Source organism: Capra hircus, chromosome 8 (assembly GCF_001704415.2).
Source record: "Capra hircus breed San Clemente chromosome 8, ASM170441v1, whole genome shotgun sequence".
NCBI lineage: Eukaryota > Metazoa > Chordata > Mammalia > Artiodactyla > Bovidae > Capra > Capra hircus.
The window spans coordinates 69,592,236-69,616,920 of NC_030815.1; the positions used below are offsets into that span (position 1 = coordinate 69,592,236).

The following is a 24,685-nucleotide window of genomic DNA, read 5'->3' on the forward strand; positions in this document are numbered from 1 at the left end:
AGTCCCAATCACTGGACCACCAGAGAAGTCGCACAGTTCCAACTTCCTGAGAATCGAGATTCTCCTCCTCTTCGGTTGGGATGATAAAACGGGGGTAAAAACTGTGAGCTTACAAGAGGGTTGTTGTCGATGAGTCACTAAGTCATGTATGACTCTTTGAGACCCCATGGACTGTAGCCAGTCAAGCTTCCCTGTCTTTCTCTATCTCCCAGAGTTTACTCAAACTCATGTCCACTCAAGTCAGTGATGCCATCCAACCATCTCATCCACTGCTGTCCCTTTCTTCTCCTGTCCTCAGTCTTTCCCAGCATCAGGGTCTTTTCTAATGATCTGGCTCTTCATATCAGGTGGCCAGAGTATTGGAGCTTCAGCATCAATCCTTCTAATGAATATTCAGGGTTGATTTCCTTTAGGATTTACTGGTTTATCTCCCTGCCATCCAAGGGACTCAAGAATCTTCTCCAGCACCACAGTTCAAAAGCATTAATTCTTCAGTGCTCAGCATTCTTCATGGTTCAAGTCTCACACCCGAACATGACTACTGGAAAAACCATAGCTTTGACTATATGGACCTTTGTCAGCAAAATGATGTCTCTGCTTTTTCACAGGAGGGTAGGAGTCAATCATGCCCTTCCTCTGAGTGGCTCTGGGTCCTGCCTAGGAATGAATGTAGCAGCAGAGAGAAGGGGACCTGGGCATCCCAGGGAGGCTCCCTGGGATGTTATGCAGCTTGAGGAGGCCGGAGATATAGGTCTGGGGCACATCCCTGCTGAGTTTCATGAATGCTTTTAGTAAAGTGCAGATTGTCACAGCCAGACCCCTGTGACAGGCTGCTCAGAAGCAGTGTGTCTGTCACCTTGTGACCCACGCTTGCCACTTCCCTAAGGAGGGGGAGGGGCCCAGGCTGACCTGAGAGAATAAAATGTCCTGGGACAGGAGGGCCCTGCAAGCCCCCACCTACGCGAGACCCTAGAGTGACGCGACTGGGAGTAATAAGACCGGCTCTGCTTCTCCATCCCATGACCCGCTGAGTCAAAGCTCCGGTTCTATACAAAGGCCACGTGCGTCTCGGAGTCAAAGAACTGGTTACTCACTGTTTTGGGGACAATCTGTTTCTTGGGCTGCCCAATCTTGAAAGGAATCCTGTGAGAGAGACAGAGAGAGACGAAGAGGGAGGTTAGGAGAAATGGGGAAGGACGTGGCTGAAAAGATTCAATGAGGTACGGCCACTTCTCCCCTGGAAGGGGTGCCTCACCTTAGGGTACTCATACCACATGACTTGGGTCGAGGACCATCAGCAGCCAGGCAGCAGTGGTCCTCCACGGACACGCAGATGGAGATGCCCTGGGCACTACTGTCTGCTGTTTAAATACACTGCAAAGGTGAAGCCAGGAAAGGCGAGACACTGTACTAGCAACAGTCACTACAAAGCTTGCATCTTAGGGAGTGGCTAGGGCAGAGACGTCACATGCTCACCTGGACAGTTCTCATCCTTGAAAACATGCCTTTAAAAAACCACCACAAAACCCACTATCATCTCCCCCCAAATAAATAAATGCATAGAAGACAAACAAACAAAAAACCCACTCTCATCTGTAGTAGGTGCTTCCCTATTTTTCTAGAGAGAGACACACTGTGGAGGGCATTTTTTTTTTAACCTGAATTTTTAAAATATGTATTTATTTATATATTTGGTTGCACTGGGTCTTCGTTGCAGCATGTGGGATCTAGTTCCCTGACCAGGGGTTGAACCCAGGCCTCCTGCATTGAGAGCATGGAGTCTTAATCACTGGACCACCAGGGAAATTCTGAAACTGTGGAGAGCTTCTTGTGGGGCTGGGGAGAGAGGACAAATTGCAGGGGCATTAAGGATCAGTCAGGCTGGGTTATGTCCCGCAAGAACTGACAACATCTAAATAAAGCTAGCTTGGTGAAGAATCTGAATTCAGCTCAAGGTTGACTCGAACTTGCTGGGAAGCTCTGCCCCTCAGGTTGTCCACCTGGAAATGGAAGACAGCTTGCCCTGATGGGAAGAAGGTCATGGTGGAAGAGTCTAACCCCACCTCCCCTCACGGACAGGCTGCCCTTCCCCAGGACTGTGCCAGGACTTAATCTCCTACTCTGGGAAACCAGAGGATTAAACTGGGAGTCTACAAGTCTACAAGCTTCCTTCAGGTGCTGAAAATTCTACGATCCTGTAATTCTGAGACTTAAAGAAGCCACAATGCAACCCAACAGCTACAGAAGCACAGGCTTCTCCTACCCAGGCAGGAGGGAGGGAAGCCTTCCTGGCTGGGATCAGCTCAGGGAAGAGCCCTCCGGGTGCGGGTTGGACCCCCGTCAAGGCTCTCCTTCCAGGCTCAGGACCAGTGGTCCCTTCCATTCAAACCTCCCGCTCCCACCGCATCCCTCACCCCCTCCCTACACACATCCCTCTCCTGGAGCCTGACTTCTGGCCCGCAGTGACCAACACTGCCACTAAACCCAATGGTATAATTAACCACCGATAATAACCCCAGACAACGATCTGGTTGAGAGGATGGGCCGGCCTGAGTCACAGCGGTTTAAATTTAATTTCTGGAGGACATCCTGTTTATTGTTAACCCAGCCCCGTAATTTGGGAGTGTTAACCCTTTGGCGGCTGGCTCATTCACGTGGCTTCTGTAAACAAATTAGCTCTGGCTGTGTCATTACCAGGGAAAGGGAAGCGATGGAACCGAAAAGCAAAGGGAAAAAAATGAAATTGCTACTTCCTTTTCTCAGACCTGAAGAAGACAGGTTAAGGGGAGAGCCTTAGACTCCTCCCCCTCCCCCCAGTTACTTTTCCCCTGATTGATACAATGGTTTTGGACAGTGAGACACTGCCTTCAAGGACCATTTTGGTAACAGTGCAAATGAGGTCCTGGTGGCATTGCAAAAGGACTGATCCCGCTCTGTGGCAAGCATAAGGCCTATAAAAAGCTCGAGACCAGGAATCAGAAACCTTGGTCTCTGCCTCTGACTAGTTTCTTAGACAAACTATAAAACAAAGGAGTTGGACTAGGTGGTCCTTTCAGCTTATCTAAAACCTGAATTCTATACTGAATTTCCCTTCCAAGAATGTGGGGAGCAGGATGAGAATTCCAAACATGACTCGGAGCAGCCATCAAAGTGATTCTAGCTTGGCGTCTGGTACTACTGCCTCCCTGGTGGCTCTGATGGTAAAGAACCCGCCTGCCGTGCGGGAGACCCGGGTTCCATCCCTGGGTTGGGAAGATCCCCTGGAGAAGCGAATGGCAACCCACTCCAGTATTCTTGCCTGGGAAGTCCCATGGACAGAGGAGCCTACATGCAGGCTACAGTGCATGGGGCTGCAAGAGTCGGACGTGACTGAGCAGCTAACACACACACATATCACCGCCAACTAGAGACAAAGGAATTAGGAACCTCGGTTCCATTATTTGTGGTGCCACAGCCTCTTTCTCTCTAAATCTTAATTTAGAATCATGGTATTTTTAGAGCTGCGAGTTACCATAGAAATTTTTCCAGTTCAACCCTCTCATTTGGTGGATGGAGAAGGAGATATGGCGGGGCGCAGTGACGGGCCCAGGGTCGTGCAACGACAGGACGCAGAACAAACTGTCAGGGCCTCGATTTGTCCATGTTTCTCTCGGCTTCTCAGAGTGTAATACTCTTTCACACGAACACATTCCTTCCCATATATTTGAAGGAATTATGAAAAACCATCTGACCACAATACCTCATCTTAAAATACTATGGATTTTACAAAGGGTTCATGGTTATGAGACAGGACACAAAAAGAGGACCGTGTTATCAGGAGACTGGTGCTGAAAGGGGTGCTTCTACACAAATGAGAGGCTACATGCACCGTGTAGACGGAGCCAGGTCTCTGTAATCGCACTGTCAGCAACTGACAATCACCTAGAACTTTATCATTCAATTCTGATCAGGTTTCAGTTCACCTCTTCAAAAGCCATCTCCCTGCCTGAAGACTGCTTTTCTTTTAAAAAAAAGTTACTTTTAATTTTAAAAGTTTTAGGTTTACAGAACAATTGTGAAGAGTCCCTAACTCCATATATTCCACACCCAGTTTCCCTTATTATTAACCTCTTACAGTTGCATGGTATATTTATTACAATTAAGAAGCCAGTCCTGAGATATCAAAGTCTGTGCTTTACTCAGATTCCCTTAGTTTTGACCTCAGGTCCTTTTGAAGTTCAGGATCCTAGCCAGGCTGCTGCACTCCGTTTAGTTGTTAAGTCTCCTAGCCTCCTCTTGATCTTTTCTCAGACCTTCCCTGTTTTCTGATGACCCTGACCATTTTCAGGAGTGCTGGTCAGGTATTCTATGGACGGTCCCTCGGCTGGGGTCTGTCTGCTCTTTTTCTCATGACTGGATTGGGGTTACGGGTTGTGGGGGGTTTGAGCTACCAATGTGACTTTTTGAAAAAACAAAACAAACAAACAAAAAAACTTACCATTGGAATTTTCTAAAAATTCTTTACTGACTTTGTAAACAACACTGCTTCTGATCTCTGTTTTGCTTTTTTCTTTTGGCCTCGAGGCATGTAGGATCTTAGCTCCCCGAGCAGGGATCCATTGCAGCCCCCGCACTGGAAGGCGCAGTCTGAACCACTGGACTGCCAGGGAAGTCTCTTAGCGTGACTTCTTACGGTTGATGTGAGCCTCGGTCACTGGGCTGAAGCAGTGTTTCTCGGGATTCTCCCCTCTATGGTCACTTCCCACCCCCACGCCCTGGTACGCCCCCTCCCCTCTTTGGAAGGAAGCCACTATGGAACAGCCCATACTTAAGGAGGAGTTATACTCCACCTCCTGGAGGGCAGAGTATTGGCACAAGTCATTTGGGATTCTGCACGGGAGAATTCTGTTCTTCGTTTACTTATTTATTCAGTCATTTGTATAAACGCATATTTATTTTATGATTTATAACCCAATACTACTTTATTTGTTCTTCTGACTGTTCCAGCTTTGGGAGCTCCTTTAGTTGGCTCCTGTGTCCTTTTGACACACCCACATCAGTGTGTGTGTGTTTTGTTTAGTACTTCCTTGCTTTCTGGACAAGATGCTCATTGTGTACATTTCCTGCAGCAGCCCTGGAACTGGTGAAGGGACTTCCGAAACCAGTAGTCACTGTGCCTCTTAATACGGTCTCGCTCTGCCTTTTAGCTTCCTTTCTCTTTCAGCCAATGCAACTACCACCCTGACTCAGCCAAGCGGCTGTTCATTTATTCCCCAAATCCTAAATCCCTGTCCCAAAGTGGGATGTCCATTTTTTTTTTTTTTTTAGCATCAACACTATTATTTACAATTTCATCCGGACTAAAGGTATAAAACTTGGGGCAACTGGGACATACAGCCATTCCACCCACAGGGAACCCTTCCCTTCTCTTGGTTTCATCAAAGCTGTTCTAAGTCTCAAACTTTTGCTGACCTTCTTTGAAATGTCGATGACTTTATTTGGCATTTTAAAATATTCTACCTTTTACAGTTGATTACATTTCATCTCTTTAAAAAGTAAAACATGCTCATCAGAGAAAACTTAGAAATATAGAAAAGCCTAGAAGAGAGAAAAAAGAGACAGAAAGAGGAGAAAAAGAAAAAAACCCCAAACAGCCCCCAGTCTCCTATCGAAAGACAACCAAGGTTAGTGTTTTGGTGTTAATTATATTTTAACATTTGCAGAAAAAAAAAAAAAAACACAAAACAAAACAAAGCTTGAAGCAGATATGCCAAATGTTAGTAGTTAATTCTGGGTGGTGGGAATATGATTACTGTTCTCTTCTTTGCACTTTCCCTATTTCTCAAATAAACTTAAGAAAAAATTTACTTTTCTTCTTGACTATAAAAATAACACCTGATCAGTGTTGAAAACTATGACAAACACAACACGGATACAAACACACAAAATCCCAGAGAAAAAGTACCACCTAAATCTCAGTGTAGATGAGTGTGCACACGTATACAGTAGATGCATTACTTATACAACTTTTAAAAAATAAAGGGACTATATATCAGGAGTGTTTTTATATACCAACTTAGTTTTCATTGGCCTTTTTCTTTATTATTTATTTTTAATTAATTTATATTTGTTTTTAATTAAAGGATAACTGCTTTACAATATTCTATTGGTTTCTGCCATACATCAACATGAATCAGTGATAGGTATACATATATTCTCTCCCTCTGAACCTCCCTCCCACCCCATCCTACCCCTCTAGGTTGTTGCAGAGCCTTAGTTTGAGGTCCAAGTCATTCATCAGATTCCCACTGGCTATCTATTTTATATATGGTAATGCATATGTTTCCGTGCTTCTGTCTCCATTCATCCTCATCTTTCCCTCCTCCCCTGTGTTCATAAGTCTGTTCTCTACGTCAGCATCTCCACTGCTGCCCTGCACCATCTTTCTACATTCATCAGCACCATCTTTCTAGACTGCATATGTATGTGTTAAAATATGACATTTGTTTTCTCTGACTTCACTCTGTATAATAATTAGCCCTGCCTTTTGAGAGCTAACTAGTATTTCATTAATCAACTGTACCACTAGTTTTCTTTTTGTACTCACATCGCTCACTTACTGTTCATTTCAACTGCTTCAAGTTTTTCTTCTCTTGAAAATGAAAAGGAATGGCTAAATCTTTGGGCACATCAAGGATTAGTTACAATTAGTTGGAATTGTTGGGTCAAAGGATACCTGCAGGTTCAAGGTTTTGATTCACTTGCCAAATGGATCCTGAGACAGATTGAAACAGTTTATATATTTTTAAAGGACTGAAATAGTTTCTATTTTGCTACCAGCGCTTTGGACAGTGTATCAGGATTCTTTTCCTGGCTTACTGTTTTCCTCTCCATTTTATACGTGTGTGTGTGTGTATTTAACGGACAGAGGGTTTTAATTAGTATGAAGCCAAAATGACCAAGTCTATCTTTTTCCTTTACGATTTCTTCTTTTGATATCCTACAAAGACCTGCCTCCTCCACCCCAACACAGAAAAATTCATCTAGATTTATTACTTTTATGATTTCCTCTTTAAGCTTTGCTCTTATTAAAGCTATACATGTGCACTGTTTAACAAGGGAACAATGTTTGCTAGGCAAAACATTAGGTTCTAGGCTCCCCAATCTCAATTGCTTGAGATGAGCACTTCTAACTTGGCTGTTCTTTTTTTGTGGTTGTTTTTTGATATGTACCTTTGCATCTTTAAATAGAAAATGTAAGCATTGCCGCTCAGTGATTATTAGGTTTCAGGCCCTAGCTATTGACTTTTTATCGTGGAAGAAGATTTAACTAAACAAACACATGCACCTCTTTTGGGTCTTCACCCCTATTACCAAAGGCATATTTGCAACCCTGTCTTCTCAATAGAGTTATACTGTGATCTGGTTAGATTCATATGAAATACACTATTAGGAACATAATGTGATTTGTTTTCCTTCCTGCATGTGGCAGCCAGCAGACTGTTCAGCCTCAGCCAAATCTTCAGGAGACAGCAGAGTTCCCAAGCCAAACTCCCCAGCTGAGCCACTCCCAAATTCCTGACAATCTGAAACTGGTATTGTTGGGAGGCACTGTTGGTGGCTGGGTGGGGAGGGAGGTAATCTGTTAAACAGCAACACAGAACTCCGAACACTGCATAAGTTTCCCTAAAAATAGTTTTTACTTTCACATGCTTAATTTTCTATGTTGAGCCCTAATCCTCTCTCAATTGTCTAACTCTACTCAGTACATTCCCTTGTATTAGGTATTCTATCACCTTCCCTTCCTGAAAGTCTCTACTGGAGCTTTGAACCTAGTCTGGATGGACTGCCTCTCCTGGGCTCTGCCATCACCATCTTCACAGGGATTCTTTGGCCTCTCTCCTAGGAGCTTCTCCACCTGGACTCTGAGTCTTCCTTTCTTGGTTTAGTCCTCATTTGGGTGGACAAAGTGTAAGGGAGATCATTTTTAAAAAAATATATTTATTTGGTTGTGCCAGGTCTTAGTTGAAGCATGTGGAATCTAGTTCTCTGACCAGGGATTGAACCTGGGCCCTCTGCATTGGGAGTGTGGAGTCTTAGCCACTGAACCACCAACGAAGTCCTGGAGATCATTTTTGAGACGGCACAACCCAAACTCTTTTTACCCTATCCTCACGCTATAGTTACTTGGACTGGGTATAGAATTATAGGCTGGGAATGACTTCCAGAATCTCAAAGGCACTGGTTCCTTGGCTTCTCTTTTCCCAGTACCTTTTAGGTGGTGAAGTCTGAAGCCACTCGGATTCCCAAACCTTTGCATGGGATCTGCTTTTTATTCTCTTCATGCAAGCTTCGAGGATCAGATGTGTGTCCTCTGCAGTGCAGAATTTCACAACAGTGTACCTTGTGGTGTTTTTATCCATTGTGCTGGGGTATTCACAGGACTCTGTTAAGTTGGCCATTTATAATCTTTAGTTCTTGGATTAAAGGAGACTTTGTTGTTGATGACCCACTCCCATTTTCTGTTTGCCTTTTAAAAAAATTTCTGACCTTGGTTGGTCCTCTAATTTCTCTTTTTTTTTCCTCAATGTTTCCTTACTTTTTAATATTTCTAAAGAGATTTTCACTTCTGCTATCACGTTTTTCATTTCAACAGCTCTTCTTAATTTTCAGGATGTCTTTTCAAAAAAAGAGTAACTTGTTTTTACTTATCAGATGCTTTATCTGAAACTTTCAATGAGAGCTTTGAAAAGAGCTTCCTCTTCCTTTAGAGTCTCAGTTTCCCTTCAAGTTGCTTTTTCGGTTTGTTTTAGTCTCTGTTTTTCACACTAAATATGTCCCTTGGATGAGCAGTACTTGGTTATCTTCTCAAATATATGACTAGGACCCAAAAGGCAGCTGTGAGTACATGAATAGTGTCTGTCTATTGTGTAGGATGATCTGGCTGAGGAGTCTTATAGGGGATCCTTGATGTCAGTAGCTGATCTTTTCTCTGAGGGAGGTGAAATTCCCTAGAGACGATTCTTCCACTCCCAGGCACTGGATATAAAGACCTAGCTCACTGTTCTGGGATCGCAGGGAGCAGACGAGGCCGTGTGTGTGCACGTGGGGAAGGGGTGTGTCAGCACTCCATATGCATTCACCCACTTGGTCGCCTGTGAAGTCCTACCCGCACCTGCGCCTGAAGCGGGTCTAGGTGTTGTGGCCCTGAAGCGTACACAATTCTGCATGCCCTTTTACAGAAAGAGATTGCAAAGCTGCAAATGTAAAAATAGGTCTGATAGTGAATGTTTATTTAGACAGAGAAAGAGCATCATAAATTACAAGTTATAAAACCTGACAAATAACATGAACATCAGAAAATCAAGACTAACCTAATATTTTTATTAATCATCTGCCTGACACACCTTTATATTTACTTCTCTACATTTTTTTTTTTTTTTGGCTGCATGGTCTATGATTGCCTCTTCATATGACACAGACTTGATAAATCATTTTCTTAGAGAGAAAAGAAAGATAATTCAGCCTTTTTCCCAGTGGCATTGATTGAAATTTGTTTTCTATTACTGACAGTTTAGAAAAGCTTTTTTATGCAGCTTACTGGTAACATGGGACTTCCCTGGTGGCTCAGACGGTAAAGCATCTGTCTACAATGTGGGAGACCCAGGTTCGATCCCTGGGTTGGGAAGATCCCCTGGAGAAGGAAACGGCAATCCACTCCAGGACTATTGCCTGGAAAATCCCATGGACAGAGGAGCCTGGTGGGCTGCAGTCCATGGGGTCGCAAAGAGTCGGACACGACTGAGCGAGCCCGACACACCTTTATATTTACTTCTCTACTTTTTTTTCGGCTACATAGTCTATGATTGCCTCTTCATATGACACAGACTTGATAAATCATTTTCTTAGAGAGAAGAAAGATAATTCAGCCTTTTTTCCAGTGGCGTTGATTGAAATTTGTTTTCTATTACTGACAGTTTAGAAAAGCTTTTTTATGCAGCTTACTGGAAACATATAAATATAAATTTTAGGACTGTTGTAAAATTTATGAAAATCTCATGTTTCTTTCATTAGTAAACTGTAAGATTTCAGGGCACATTTCAGATTTTCTTGTACAATGACTAATCTTAAATGCTCTCTGAATTAATGAGAGAAACTGGCTTGTCACTGATGTCCTTGTAGGAGGGCATACCATGAGTTTTATGTTTTCTTTGTTATGCCTTTCATGTTAAATCCATTAGAAATTTAAATGTTTTAGCAACATGTTCATATGATTTGCTCCTCCTCATTAGCTGGATTATCAAATAATCATCACTTCTATTTAAAACTGATCTATTCTCTGAATGAATTGCTAGCTTTCGGTACAATGTGACATTGTTTTGTTACACTTTACTTGATTTCAGAATAATATCTATGATTTCATTGCCCCCCCCATCACTTGTTTTGTGTTTTATTTTTATCAAATTTTTCTTTTAACTATAAAATAAATTTGAAGACGTCCAAAAAAGGTATATCCTTTGTATATTTCCAACTTAGGAGTCTATAATTTGTCACTTGGTTTATTAAAGATTTCCAAAAATCTCCTTACAAATTGAAGTCAAAACAGCAAACTTTCAATTCAACATCCCCCCACCCCAATCCTGTCCCATCTCAAAAAAGGTCTAGGCTACTCTAAAGCTGCCTGACATGAAGAGGAGTATATAGAAGAAAAAGGAGGACCTAGAGATTGTAATACTGAGTGAAGTCACACAAAGACAAACATCATATGATACCGCTTTTATGTGGAATCTAAAAAAATGGTACAGATGAACCTTTTACAAAATAGAAACTGAGTCAGATGTAGAAAACAAACTTATGGTCACCAAGGCAAAAAGATCAGAGAGGAATAAATTGGGAGTTTGGGACTGACATATACATACTACTATATATGAAATAGATAACTAAGCAATAAGGACTTGATGTGTAGCACAGGGAACTCTACTCAATACTCTGTAATAATGTGTAAGGGGGGCCTCACAGGGGCTCAGTGTTAAAAAAAAAAAGAAAACAAAAAACCTGCCTGCCAATTCAGGAGATGCAGGAGACTCAGGTTTGATCCCTGGGTTGGGAAGATCCCCTGAAAAGGCAATGACAACCCACTCCAGTATTTCTGCCTGAAAAATCCTATGGACAGAGGAGCCTGGTGAGCCATAGTCCACGGGGTTGCAAAGAGTTGGACGTGACTGACCTACATGGGAACCTACACACACAACCTACATGGAAACAGAATCTAAAAAAGAATGGATACAAGTATTTGTATAACTGATTCACTTTGCTCTACAGCAGAAACTAACACAACATTGTAAATCAACTGTACTAAAAAAAAAATAGTAAAAAAAGAAAATGGAAGAAAGGAAGGCAGAGGTATTCTTAACTGAGTGCAGTATAAATACATTTCCGAAGTTTATGGAAATAGGATTATTTGCACACATGGCTAGGTTTCCTACCAGGGCCCTGGACAAAGTCCATGTAAGCAAGGGGCCCTGAAGTTGAGGCTTTATTAGTTTCACACAGTAAATCCACTTTTGTGTGCCCCTGTAGAGAAACTCTCTGCTTCACACTCTTCAGGGTGCAGCCCTTTCATTCTTCTGCTAGGGTGAGGTGGGGACAGTCTCTGGGGAAATGGAGCTGGGGAGGAGATGGTAGGACTCTCAACTTTTTCATAGGCAGCTTTCAACCAGTCTTTCTAACCTGAGTGTTTGGCTTCGCTTCACTTCTAGAGGTGTCTAGGGCCACCAATTCCTGAACCTTCGAGGATTTTATGATGGAAGTTCTTGGTTTTCCTGAATGCCAGTTGATGATCTGGCTTCCTGGGAAATGCAAAGTCCATTACTCAATGTAACTGCATTCTAAATCCCAAGTGTTGTTGATAACAAATACCAAAAAGCAAAGATTAAAAATCTAGAGTAGAGGTTAGACTCTCAAAAATACAATATTTAAAAAACAAACAAAACAAAATCACAAAGATTATAAAAATATATATATGAAGCTTGCTTTAAAAATAGGGTCTTTTTTTTTTTTTTTTTGCAAGACAGGAAACACAGAAAAGATGTATAAACTTGAACCCCAAACAACAAAGTAAATGGCAATGGGATCATACTTATCAATAATTACCTTAAATGTAAATGGGTTGAATGCCCCAACCAAAAGACAAAGACTGGCTGAATGGATACAAAAACAAGACCCCACATATGCTGTCTACAAGAGACCCACCTCAAAACAAGGGACACATACAGACTGAAAGTGAAGGGATGGAAAAAGATATTGCACGCAAATGGAGACCAAAAGAAAGTAGGAGTAGCAGTACTCATATCAGATAAAACAGACTTTGAAATAAAGGCTGTGAAAAGAGTCAAAGAAGGAGACTACATAATGATAAAAGGATCACTCCAAGAAGAAGATATAACAATTATAAATATATATGCACCCAACATAGGAGCACCACAATATGTAAGGCAAATGCTAACAAGTATGAAAGGGGAAATTAACAATAACACAATAGGGGGAGACTTTAATACCCCACTCACACCTATGAACAGATCAACTAAACAGAAAATTAGCAAGGAAACACAAACTTTAAATGATACAATGGACCAGTTAGACGACCTAATTGATACCTATAGGACATTTCACACCAAAACAATGAATTTCACCTTTTTTTTAAGTGCACACGGAACTTTCTCCAGGATAGATCACATCCTGGGCCATAAATCTAGCCTTGGTAAATTCAAAAAAGTTGAAATCATTCCAAGCATCTTTTCTGATCACAATGCAGTAAGATTAGATGTCAATTACAGGAAAAAAAAAACTATTAAAAATTCCAACATATGGAGGCTGAACAACACGCTTCTGAATAACCAACAAATCACAGAAGAAATAAAAAAAGAAATACAAATATGCATAGAAACGAATGAAAACCAAGTGTTGTTGATGTCTCTATTTTCCTTGAATTTGTAGATTCATGATTTAAAAAAAATCACCTCACTGTGTTTCTTGTAGGATTTGTAACGGAGATAAAACTAGATGTATAATATTACACAGTATAATGTATAATGTGCTATATATATAGATACATTATATTATACTATATACACCTAGTTTCTCTCTCACAAATCCCACAACCTGTCACCTCTACTCAGAACCTGCTTTATTAATCTTAAATAACAACTTTATGAGATGAAATTCACATACTATAAGATTCATTCTAAGTGTATAATTTGGTGTTTTGGGTATATTCACAGACTTGTACAACTCTCATCACTAATTTTACTTTATTTCTGGCCATGCTGTGCAGCTTGTGGGATCTTAGTTCCCGGACCAGGGATTGAACCTGCACCCTTGGCAGTGAAAGCAGAGTCCTACCTGGATTGCCAGAGAATTCCCACCACTAATTTTAGAACATTTTTATCACCCAAAAGGAAACCCTGTATCTATTAGCAGTCATTCATCATTTAAAGCTCAACATTCAGAAAACTAAGATCATGGCATCCAGTCCCATCACTTCACGGCAAATAGATGGGGAAACAGTGGGTGACTTTATTTTTCTGGGCTCCAAAATCACTGCAGATGGTGAATGCAGCCATGAAATTAAAAGACACTTACTCCTTGGAAGGAAAGTTATGACCAACCTAGACAGCATATTAAAAAGCAGAGATATTACTTTGTCAACAAAAGTCTGTCCAGTCAAGGCAATGGTTTTTCCAGTGGTCATGTATGGATGTGAGAGTTGGACTATAAAGAAAGCTGAGTGCCGAAGAACTGATGCTTTTGAACTGTGGTGTTGGAGAAGGCTCTTGAGAGTCCGTTGGACTGCAAGGAAATCCAACCAGTCCATCCTAAAGGAGATCAGTCCTGGGTGTCCATTGGAAGGACTGATTTTGAAGAATCAGTACAAGTCTGGAATTCTGAAACTCCAATACTTTGGCCACCTGATGCAAAGAGCTGACTCATTTGAAAAGACCCTGATGCCGGGAAAGATTGAGGGCAGGAGAAGGGGACAACAGAGGACGAGATGGCTGGATGGCATCACTGACTCAGTGGACAAGGGTTTGGATGGACTCTGGGAGTTGGTGATGGACAGGGAGGCCTGGCGTGCTATGGTTCATGGGGTCGCAAAGAGTTGGACACGACTGAGCAACTGAACTGAACTATTTTGTAGTGTAGCAGAAAGACACTTTCAGTCTCTAAGGATTTGCATATTCTGGATATTTCACATAAATAGAATTATACAACATGTGGCCTTTTGTGTTGGCTTCTTTCACTGAGCAAAATGTTTTCAAGGATTAGCCATGTTGTGGCATGTATGAGTATGATGTTGAGCATCTTTTTTGGTGTTTATTAGTCATTTGCGTATCTTCTCTGGAGGAAACATCCATTCAAATTGTTAGCCCATTTAAAAACTTGATGTTCTTTTAACTGTTGAGTTGTAAGGGTTCTTTATATACTCTGGGTACAAGTCCCTAATCAGATATGTTTTGCAAATATTTTCTGTCATTTGTGATTTGTTTTTTTCTACTTTCTTCATGGTGTCCTTTGAAGAATTAAAGTTTTAGATTTTGAAATAGCCAAATCTATGTTTTCTTTTGTTGTTTGTGGTTTTGGTTTTTGTATCTAAGAATTCTTTGCCAAATCCAAGGTCAGGAAGATTCACATTTATGTTTTCTTTACTTAGAGCATTCTAGTTTCAGCTCTTATGTTTAGGTCTTTGATCCTTTGTTAACTTTAGCGCATAGTGTAGTAAGGGTCCTACTTCATTGTTTCGCATGGGGCCATGCGGTTATCTCAATATTGTTGGTTGAAAAGACTTTCCTTTTCCGTAGAACTGTCCTGACATCCTTGTTAAAAATCAACAGACCGTCAATGTAAAGGTTTATTTCTGGACTCTATTCTACTCCATTGATTTGCATATCTATCCTAATGCTAGTACTACACTGTCTTAATTACTGTTGCTTTGTAGTAAGTTTTGAGATTGGGAAGAGTAAGTCCTCCAACTTTGAATTTCTTTGCTAAGACTGTTTTGGCTATTCTGTGTCCCTTGCATTTCCAAATGAATTTTAGTGGTTTGTTTTTTATATTTAAATCTTTACTCCATGTAGAGTTTGAGTGTATGGTTAGCCAGTTGCTTTAACGTGATTTTAAAAAATAATCTTTAAAATATATATATATTTGTTTTAAATGACCATTTTTAAAGTCTTTATTGAATTTGTTACAATATTGTTTCTGTTTTACATTGGCCACGAGGGATCATGTGGGATCATAGCTCCCTAACCAGGGATCGAACCTGTATCCCCTGCATTGGAAGGCGAAGTCTTAACTGCTGGACCACCAGGGAAGTCCCCCCGCAAAAATTAATCCATCTTTGAAAAATCATTTTATTAGTGTTAAACATTTCCACCCTATACCACAAGTAGGTCCACTCTCTTTCGAACACAGATTTAATTATTTAGGTTTATAACAACTCAAATCTTTCTCATTACATTTTTTTTTTAGGTAATTTCTTGGCTACTTTGTTTTCAGATTTAAGATGAAATTCAAAATCATGTGCTGTATCCTCCCTTCTAAATCAGGATATTTATTACTGAAAATATATTCAATTCAGTTCAGTTGCTCAGTCGTGTCTGACTCTTTGCGACCCCAGGCCTCCCTGTCCATCACCAACTCCTGGAGTTTACTCAAACTCATGTCCACTGAGTCAGTGACGCCATCCAACCATCTCATCCTCTGTTGTCCCCTTTTCCTCCTGCCTTCAATCTTTCCCAGCACAGGGTCTTTCCAAATGAGTCAGTTCTTCACATCAGGTGGCCAAAGTATTGGAGTGGCATCGGTCCTTCTAATGAATATTCAGGACTGATTTCCTTTAGGATGGACTGGTTGGATGTTCTTGCAGTCCAAGGGACTCTTAAGTCTTCTCCAACACCACAGTTCAAAAGCATCCATGCTTCGGTGCTCAGCTTTCTTTATAGTCCAGCTCTCACATCCATCCATACATGACTACTGGAAAAACCATAGCTTTGACTAGACAGACCATTGCTGGCAGAGTAATGTCTCTGCTTTTTAATATGCTGTCTAGGTTGGTCATAACTTTTCTTCCAAAGAGCAAGCGTCTTTTAATTTCATGACTACAGTCACCAGAAGATTAAACTCAGAGATTCTTACTAAAGTCAGAAGCATCATTTTCTGCAATTTCTAGCCAATGACATAAGACAATAAATAGATATTAAATATTGGGGAAGAAGAGGAATATCTTAGTTATTTTTAAATGATATGACTATTTGGAGCCCTAAAAAAATAAAGTGATTTTGGAGCCCCCCCAAAATAAAGTCTGTCGCTGTTTCTACTGTTTCCCCATCTATTTGCCATGAAGTGAAAATACATTCTATTTATAAATTAACTTATGAAGAACTTATATCTTTATCTATATTAGGTTTGTTCATTTAGGGCCAAAACATTTCTTTCCAGTCATTCAAGTCTTTTTATCACTTCCTTTGGCCTTAAGAGTTTTTTCATATAGGTCTGCTACATTTATTTTGTTAAATATTAACATCCCAAAGAACACTTACTGGTGAAACTTTTTGCCCTACATGTCTTAGGTGCATTCCATGGAATTTTATATTTTGGTTATGCTACGAATGGATTCTCTTTTTCACTTCATCTTCCTGGTACACAGGAAAGCTGTGGGGTGTTAAATATTTACCCCACAACCAGTCACCACACCTATATATTTAACCTAGTCTTAAAAGCCCAAGAAATTTGGCTGGCAAGAAAAAAAGAACTAACTAGGTTTTCCAAATAGTCGTATCATTTAAAAATAACTGTGAGATTTTCTTCTTCTTCCCCAATATTTAATATCTATTTATTGTCTTATATTATGGCATTGGCTAGAAATTGCAGAAAATGATGCTTCTGACTTTAGTAAGAATCTCTGAGTTTAATCTTCTGCTGTAGAACAAGAAGAAGGCTCCTGGTTTCAGCCAAGAAGCCTCCCATTGGGTTGGCCAAAAAGTTCATTTAGGTTTTTTCTGTATGATAGCAGAAAAGCCTGAAAGAACATTTTGGCCAATCCAATAATAGCGAGGAAATATTTTTCAGTTTCCAGTTTACTGAAAGATATAAAGATTGGACTTTTGAATTATATCAATGCCTTTTCAGCATGCATTAATTGACCAGTTGGTTCGCCGATGACCTTGTGCTGTGATGAACTGTGTGAACGCATGTCTCCAGAATGAGCCATCCTTTCATTACTGAAGTAAGCTCTATTTGGTAAAAAGTATAGGTTAATTAACTCTGATGTGTACACATCTGGTTTTCTCATTACAACACAGAAGCACCTCAAGGGTCGGGACTCTTGACTTTTGCTTCTGTGCATCTCCTGCAAGTGCTGTGCTAGGCACAGTGCTATTTTCAACCTTTTACTGAAAGAACAGCCGGTGACTATGTATTAGGGTATCCTTCATGCCTAGTACTGTGTGAGGATTAGGGATCTCAGGATGAACACGGCAGACTGATTCTATAATTTTGTGGAGCTTATAGTCTGGTTTCACACACATATTAAGCAGGTAATGAATGATTAAATGAATGAGTTAAATGAGACCATTGCCCTCAGGGCCCTATCAAATAGCACACTCTAATTTAGGGCTCCTGAAAAAAGCTACTCTTAGATCAGGCTATATACAGAACAAAGAAAGGTAGTATCATTGTCCTTGGTCTCCCAATCCTTATCTAGTTATAATAAAAACCTAAAAAGGCATCACCAGCCACAAGCACCAGCTGGGGTCAAGGCAAAGTACATTCAGTGGAGACCGAGAGAACAGAACTGGCCTTTGGCGCTGGCAGTAAAGCCTGGCCAAGTTAGCAGCGTATGGGTCAAGGGAACACATTCTCAAGAGCCTGAGGGGAAATGTGAAAGGAGAAGAGTCTCCTGGGTTTCTTCTCAGGCTGCCAAAGGGCAAATGTGCTCTGCTCTGCCAGAGGAAGAGCCAGAGAACTTGGGCAGGTGGTCTGATGGAAGGATCAGATTCTCTGCCGCTGAAGTAGTAAAGGGTGGAGAGAGAGCAAAGCAACTTTAAGGCAACTGACTCTTCGGCCTCTTCGCCTCCTTGACCTCTGGATTTCACCCTGTGGTTCAAGGCCCCCACAGGGATGTCCTCAGAAGCAGCAAGAGTGGCAGCATGGCAGCATCTCTTGAGGGCACTGCTGCCCTGGCATAGCTGGGGCTCTGGGATGAGGGGCTCACTGGGCTTCCAGACTTCTGTTCTCCTCCTCGTCCTCACAGCTCTCCCCTTGGAATCGGGCGCGGAGGCGGGGAGGGGGGCAGTCAGGAGAGGTCCAGAGAAGAGATGGGGCTCGCTCCCCAGAGAACCTCTAAACTCTGGAGCTATCAGAAAGGCTGTGAGCTCCCGACCCAGGGAGTGGGCTTCCTTACTTGGTTCTCCTTGCCATTCCATAAATACGAGCATCAGAGGGCAGGGGAAGAAATATTTTGGTCTCGGGGACAAAATGGAGAAAACATTTCTCTCAGCCTTGCCCTTCTCCAACCCCCAGCCAGCCCCACCTCAAAAAAGAAAAAAAAAAGAAAAAAAGTTCTATGTGTACAGAGGGAAAGGGGAAGAGGGGGGAAAGGGTTCTATTTTCTTTCACAATAAAGAAAAGTCAACAGGATGTTCTCCAAAGCTACAAATATACTTTTCAAACAGTAAATATCTCTATTAGCAGCAGGATGCCAGTTGGCTAATTCTGTCTCAGTAAAACCTTTCCCAAAAAACTCCTGCTCTTGTGTAATGTCTATTTACAAAACCGGCTCTTGTGCCTTTTCAATTTGCTGGGTTTTTCAATCTTTTGTTTCCCCACCCCCTCCATGGCAGAGGCAGAGACTGAGAGGCAGCCCCAGATGGCAGCTGGGTGGGGATCCCCCTGGTCACCCCAGCTCATCTCTCAAGCCCTGCCTTCTTTGGAGAGTTCTCTAGTCCACCGCCAAGAAGAGCTGAAAGAAGCTAAAACCTACATCCTTCTCCCTGGCCTTCACTGGGCCTCCTGGATTTGTTTCTATGGAGCCTGAATGGGCCTAGGCCCCCGGCCGGGGGTGGAGAGAACCCTGGAATGATTCAGTCTACCCCCACCCCACCATCTTCCAGATATCTCCAGCTGAGCAAGATCAGAGTTCGGGGTGGTGGGGAGAGGGAAGGTTGAGCAGAGAGTAGGAGGCAGTTGATAGTGGCTGAAATCCTGGCTCCCCAGGGAGTGGTCTGGGCCTGAGTCACCGTCTCGGCAAGAGCAGGAAGGTGGGCGAAAGGCAGCAGCTTCTGCAGGCTGGGAGGACGAGCCCCTCCTCCCCCAGCCCTCTGTCACTCTATTCTCGGGTCGCTGCTGGCTCTGGTCTGAGGCCCCCACCAAGGCTACCACCACCTTGACCATGAGAGAGAGGAAACAGCAGGCCGGGGCCAGGGCAGGGCTTACAGGGAGTCAGCTGGCTCCGGAGGAGCAGCTGCTCAAGGGATGCCATCTTCTCTGAAGGGCCAGCTGGCCACAATGCCTGGGGCCAAGGAAAGTTCAGCCGGAGCAAGGACGCGAGAGACCCCATCAGAAAGACAAATGGCCTGAGCTATGAACAACCAGTTTCCAGTGCCTACGACCACAGCCTCTCCAGCCCCACCTCAGTCCTTCCCCTAAATTAGCTAGATCCCAAACCAGAGCACAGAGGACACCACCCTCACTTGCCACTGGACCGAGGAGGTGTGTGTGTGTTTAAAAATAAAAGGCATGACTGTGTGACTTGGCCGATTCAGTGCTTGGACCAGCATGATCGCCCAGCTCAGCTGTGATCCCTCCTTCCCCACGCTCCTGGGGCTGACCTCTGAAAGCAAAGGCAGAATGAATCACAGAGTGTGGAGTGAGTTCATCCAATAAAGAGGCCATTTACTGAGCATCTACTATTGCCAGTTTCTGTGCTCACTGCTTCCGCTACGTCAGTTCATTCAAAGTGCTGCCCTCCCGTATTTCACTCAAGAGACGGCGCACTATGTGAGGGGATGGACTCTGGATCCAGGCTGCCTGGGTTCAAGATCTGGCTTTGCCAACTGCCAGCTGTGAGACTTGACAAGTGACTTAATTTTCCTGTGTCTCAATTTCCCTGTCTATAAAATAGGATCATAATATAGCTATCGTATAGGGCGGCTGTGAAAGCTAAATGAGTTTACTCTTTACAATAGTTCCCGACCTATAATAAGCAGCCCATATCTGTCATAAAGATGAGGGTGGTGGTATCCTGATGATGCTAATCAAACTGAGGCCTAGATGGGGGACTTGCACAGAGTTACACAGAGGTTAAGTACAGTCAGGAGACCCGAAATGGTTGCTTTCTGTTTGGGGAGCACGCAGCAGTCCCATAACATAATCGCCACTACCAGGATCAAGTTGATTTATTTGCTTACAATTGAGTGGTGACTTCCTCCTGATCACTAAAAGGATTTGTGACAGAAGTCTGGAGACTTTTGGAACATCCAAAGATCAAGAAAAGAGAGTAAGGAAGGCAATTCGGGGAGGTGGCTTGGACTTTTTTTTTTTTTTTTTGCCTCTCTTTAAGAAACTCCTAATATTTGACACACATTAAAAAAAAAAGGTTTTCCCATTTCATAAAAGGGGACCATAAGGCACTTGGAGGCGCAATGTTTGTCCTGCTTACTGGATAAGCCAGAGCTAAGTCTTCTTTCGCCTGACCTCCACTCTGATGGGCTCATGGAGGCTGAGATGCAGACTCTTGAGAAGCACCAGATGAGCTGAGGCACTAGCTCTGATCTCATTCTCACTCCTGTCCTTCACCAACCAGGAATCTTAAAAGTACTTTTACTCTGTCAGGTCCTCTTCTCTGTTGAAGGTCTGGTCCCGAGAAGTGAGAGGAAGGCTGGGATGGACATCCACCTGTAGGCTTCCCTCCCTTGGTCATCCCCAGCTTTTGGTCACAGGAGGAAATGATTCTTTTGCTATGAGGTCAGCCCTAGCTATGATGCTGGTCAGGCGAAGCATGAAAATAGTTACAGAAATATTGGAAACGAAAAATTCTGGCACATGAATAATAAATACTCATGTATCTACCACGGAGCAATGTGAAACTCTAACACTGAGCCACACTTGCTTCAGGTCTTATCCTTCAATCTATACAACAGCACAGATACTGCTGAAGCTCCTGGGGTTTTCCAACCTGATCCCATTTCCTTCTCCCCACCCCATTATCCTCGACATAACCACTACCCTGAATTCAGGGTGTATTATTCCCATATTTTCACTTCATAAATTTGAATCCATCAGCACAACACAGTACTGTTTCACAGGTCTAAACTTTATACAAATATGTGCTGGGCTTTCCAGGTGGCACTAGTGGTAAAGAACCCGCCTGCCAATGAAGGAGATGTAAGAGACGTGGGTTCGATCCCTGGGTCGGGAAGATCCCCTGGAGGAGGGCATGGCAACCCACTCCAGTATTCTTGCCTGGAGAATCCCATGGACAGAGGAGCTTGGTGTAAAAAAGCTCCCCTATGGGGCAGAGTTGTATAATCACAAAAAAATGAGAAAAAGCAGCTCCCCACAGGGGTGCAGAGTCTAACATGACTAAAGTGACTTAGCACACACAAACTTTATACAAATAGTACAATATTGAACGTACCATGTGGAAACTTTATGTCTAGCATGATGTTTCTGAGACACACATGACTTCATTCATTTTGACTACAGCTTATTTTACTACGTAACGATAAAGTGTTTTATTTTCCCATTCTTCAGAGTCTGGACATCTATTAATACAATCAATGCAGCAGGGGCATTTCCGCCACAGGCCTCCTGCTGCACAGGTGTGAAAGGTTAACTGGGTGAGGGGTAGGCCCAACTCTGACTGCGTGCGGAGCTGCAAAACCTCCCAGTGGTCATGTCAACTCCCCGCCCCCACCCCATGCAGTGGCTGTAGTTCCCACTGCTTCCTCAGACACCTGGCATTGCTAGACAAAATTTACCGTATCTTTTGCCAGTCCAATAGCTGTGAAATGGCATCTCATTTCTCACTGTTGGTTTAATCTCCCCTTGAATATTATTATTTTTTTATGTGGACCATTTTTTAAAGTCTTTATTGAATTTGTTACAATATTGCTTCTGTTTTATGTTTTGGGTTTTTTTGGCCCCAAGCCCTGTGGGATCTTAGCTCCCGGACCAGGGATTGAACCTGCACTCCCTGCACTGGAACCTGAAGTCTTAACCACTGGACCACCAGGGGAGTCCTTCTTTGATAATTAATACATGGAAAATCTTGGCTGAGGCTTTTGTCCACCTGGTTCTCTTTTCTATTAAGTGGTTGACAGTTTCCAAATCTATGGAATAAATTCTTATACAGAACCAACCAATGTTCTTTACAGCAGCCCCTTCTGTATTTCTTATTATAACCTATGACAAAGAACCAAATAAACAGCACTATCTTGACCAGGCTGAAGTCACAGGTAGAAGCTTCTAGTCCGAATATTTGTAATAAACTCTGGGTCTTGTGTAGAAGACCCATCACTCACTGATCATTTACACTACTGCATGTCATTCCACTGTAAACATCTATCAAAATCAGTCATGAAAGCAATGAAGTGGGTCTTTCTTTAAAAACCAAAATAGAACATAATAGAAAATATCTGAGTGCATCACACACACATCCAATGTGAAACTAATTTCAAGTGAGTGTGTGTTGACATCAAAGGCATTTCTAACTGCAAACTGTGGTCAAAAAATTTCAGAAGCCACTGTCCAAGTTGCCCTACCCTCATCTCCATTCTTTCGCTTCTGAATTGTCCTGCAGACCACTGCCAAATTAACCTGACAAAAATCATTGCTTTTGCCCTGCCATTTCCCTGCTCAAAAACCTGCAATTTTCAAAAGCCTAGGCTTGATTTCAATTCCTCAGCATGGCACTGAAAGCGCTTACAGTAGGGCCCCAACCAGAGTGCCAGCTCCCATCCACGAAGCTTCTACCCGAATCACTATTTATTAAATACAAGCTGGCCTCCCGACTGCCTGCCCCCAACACTCTAGAAGCATTCCATCTCCACGCACTTTTCTCACACCACTTTTCCAACCTGTACACCCCGCTCTGTCGTTCCCCACTGCAATAGGATACGCTCACTAAGTCAACGTTGAGTTAATCACATCCTCTGCTTGATGTCTTTCGTGATGATGCTACATGGACGTTTAGTGATCTGCTGTCATTCCTGTGAACCCCTGGCCCTTTGCATACACCAGATGAAGGCAAGGATAGATTCTTAAAGCCTTTGGAATGTTCCCCAATGTTTAGTGCTTGATATATGTTAAATCAACAAAGATTCATTGAGCTGTATCTATGTGCAACAAACTACACTGGGCTCTATTTAGTAGATCAGCCACCAGGCTAATGGTTTTGGGACAACAACTCTAACAGCTTAACTGCCAATCTGAAAGCTACCTCAATCCATTTACTTAGAGTAGAATAATCAAGTTGGCCAAAAGGTTTGCTCAGGTTTTTCCACAAGATGTTATAGGAAAACCTGAATGAACTTCTTGGCCAACCCAATATAAGAAAATGCCTTTGACTAAGAAGCTGTGGGACTCAAGATACTTGACTCTTTCAAACTGCTCCCAAATCAGGAAAAAGTCCCTTCCCCTCTTGTTACAAATGGCTGAAAGTAGAGTTTTACACCTGTGCACAAAACAGTGTTGAATACAAAATCCCGTGGGCTCCTCAATGGGCATTGCTATGCTCTTTACGGGCTTCCCAGGTGGCATTAGTGGTAAAAAATCCGCCTGCCAATGCAGGAGACATAGGAGATGAAGGATTGATCCCTGGATCTGGAAGATCCTCTGCAGGAGGAAATAGCAACCTGTTCTAGTATTCTTGCCTGGAGAATCACATGGACAGAGGAGCCTGGCAGGCTACAGTCCATGGGGCCGCAAAGAGTCAGACAAAACTGAGCATATGGCTCTTTGCAGAGGAGGAAGAAGCTTGGGGAGAGGCTGGCCTGTCCAAAGTCACAGAAGTGAGTGGTAAGGCTACCCCAGGCGGGGAGGCCCCATAGTAGGAAGGAACCAAGATAGCCCAGAATACCTGAAGGTCTGCAGGACATGGGACTTCCTCTGTCACTTAATGTGTGAAGACCGGTCACTTCCTATAATTCACTACCAACCTGCTCATGTTAATCAGCTGACAAAGTCAGACACCTTCCTCTGGGATCCAGTCAACTTGGGGATGGTCTTCCCCTTTCCTAATGTTCCTGTTCAAGCGTGGGAATTCTCAGGCTTCAGTTCCAGCTCTGCGAGGTGAATGAATTCAGATAAGTTGCTGAAGGGAGATAATCAGACCTGGACTGCAAACCTCAAAGGGTAGATGCAGGGATGCTATCAGATAATGGATGGGAACATAATTTGCAAAGTTGAAAGTACTGTAAGAATGTAAGATAGCAATGGTAGTGCCAGAGGGAAAAGGGCCTCCCCTGAGAAAATGTTTGCCATTGAATGGATGTCTCCCTCCGACCCAGCAGTTTACTGTCCTTCCTTTACATTCCATCCAATCCATTTGACAATTACTGATTAGGTATCCACTATGTGCCACACACCATGTACACACACAGATGGAGAAGCCATAGATCCTGCTCTCGGGGACTTTACCGTGTGAGAG

At 42.7% G+C, this 24,685-nt stretch overlaps 1 protein-coding gene across 3 annotated transcripts in view; it reads right to left on the reverse strand.

Moving 5' to 3' along the window:
- Nucleotides 1–24,685, reverse strand: part of BIN3 (bridging integrator 3) — a 50,544-nt gene that overhangs the window by 21,724 nt on the left and 4,135 nt on the right. For 2 of the 3 annotated variants that reach the window (XM_018052318.1, XM_005683996.3), the window contains exon 2: nucleotides 1,095–1,143. Coding sequence is in view for 2 of the 3 variants with exons in the window: in XM_005683996.3 (XP_005684053.1) it covers nucleotides 1,095–1,143 (49 nt within the window). In the remaining variant the exon portion in view is untranslated. Of the gene's footprint in view, nucleotides 1–1,094; nucleotides 1,144–1,255; nucleotides 1,375–24,685 lie in introns of all 3 variants that reach the window. The other variant, XM_005683995.3, reaches the window with a different exon arrangement.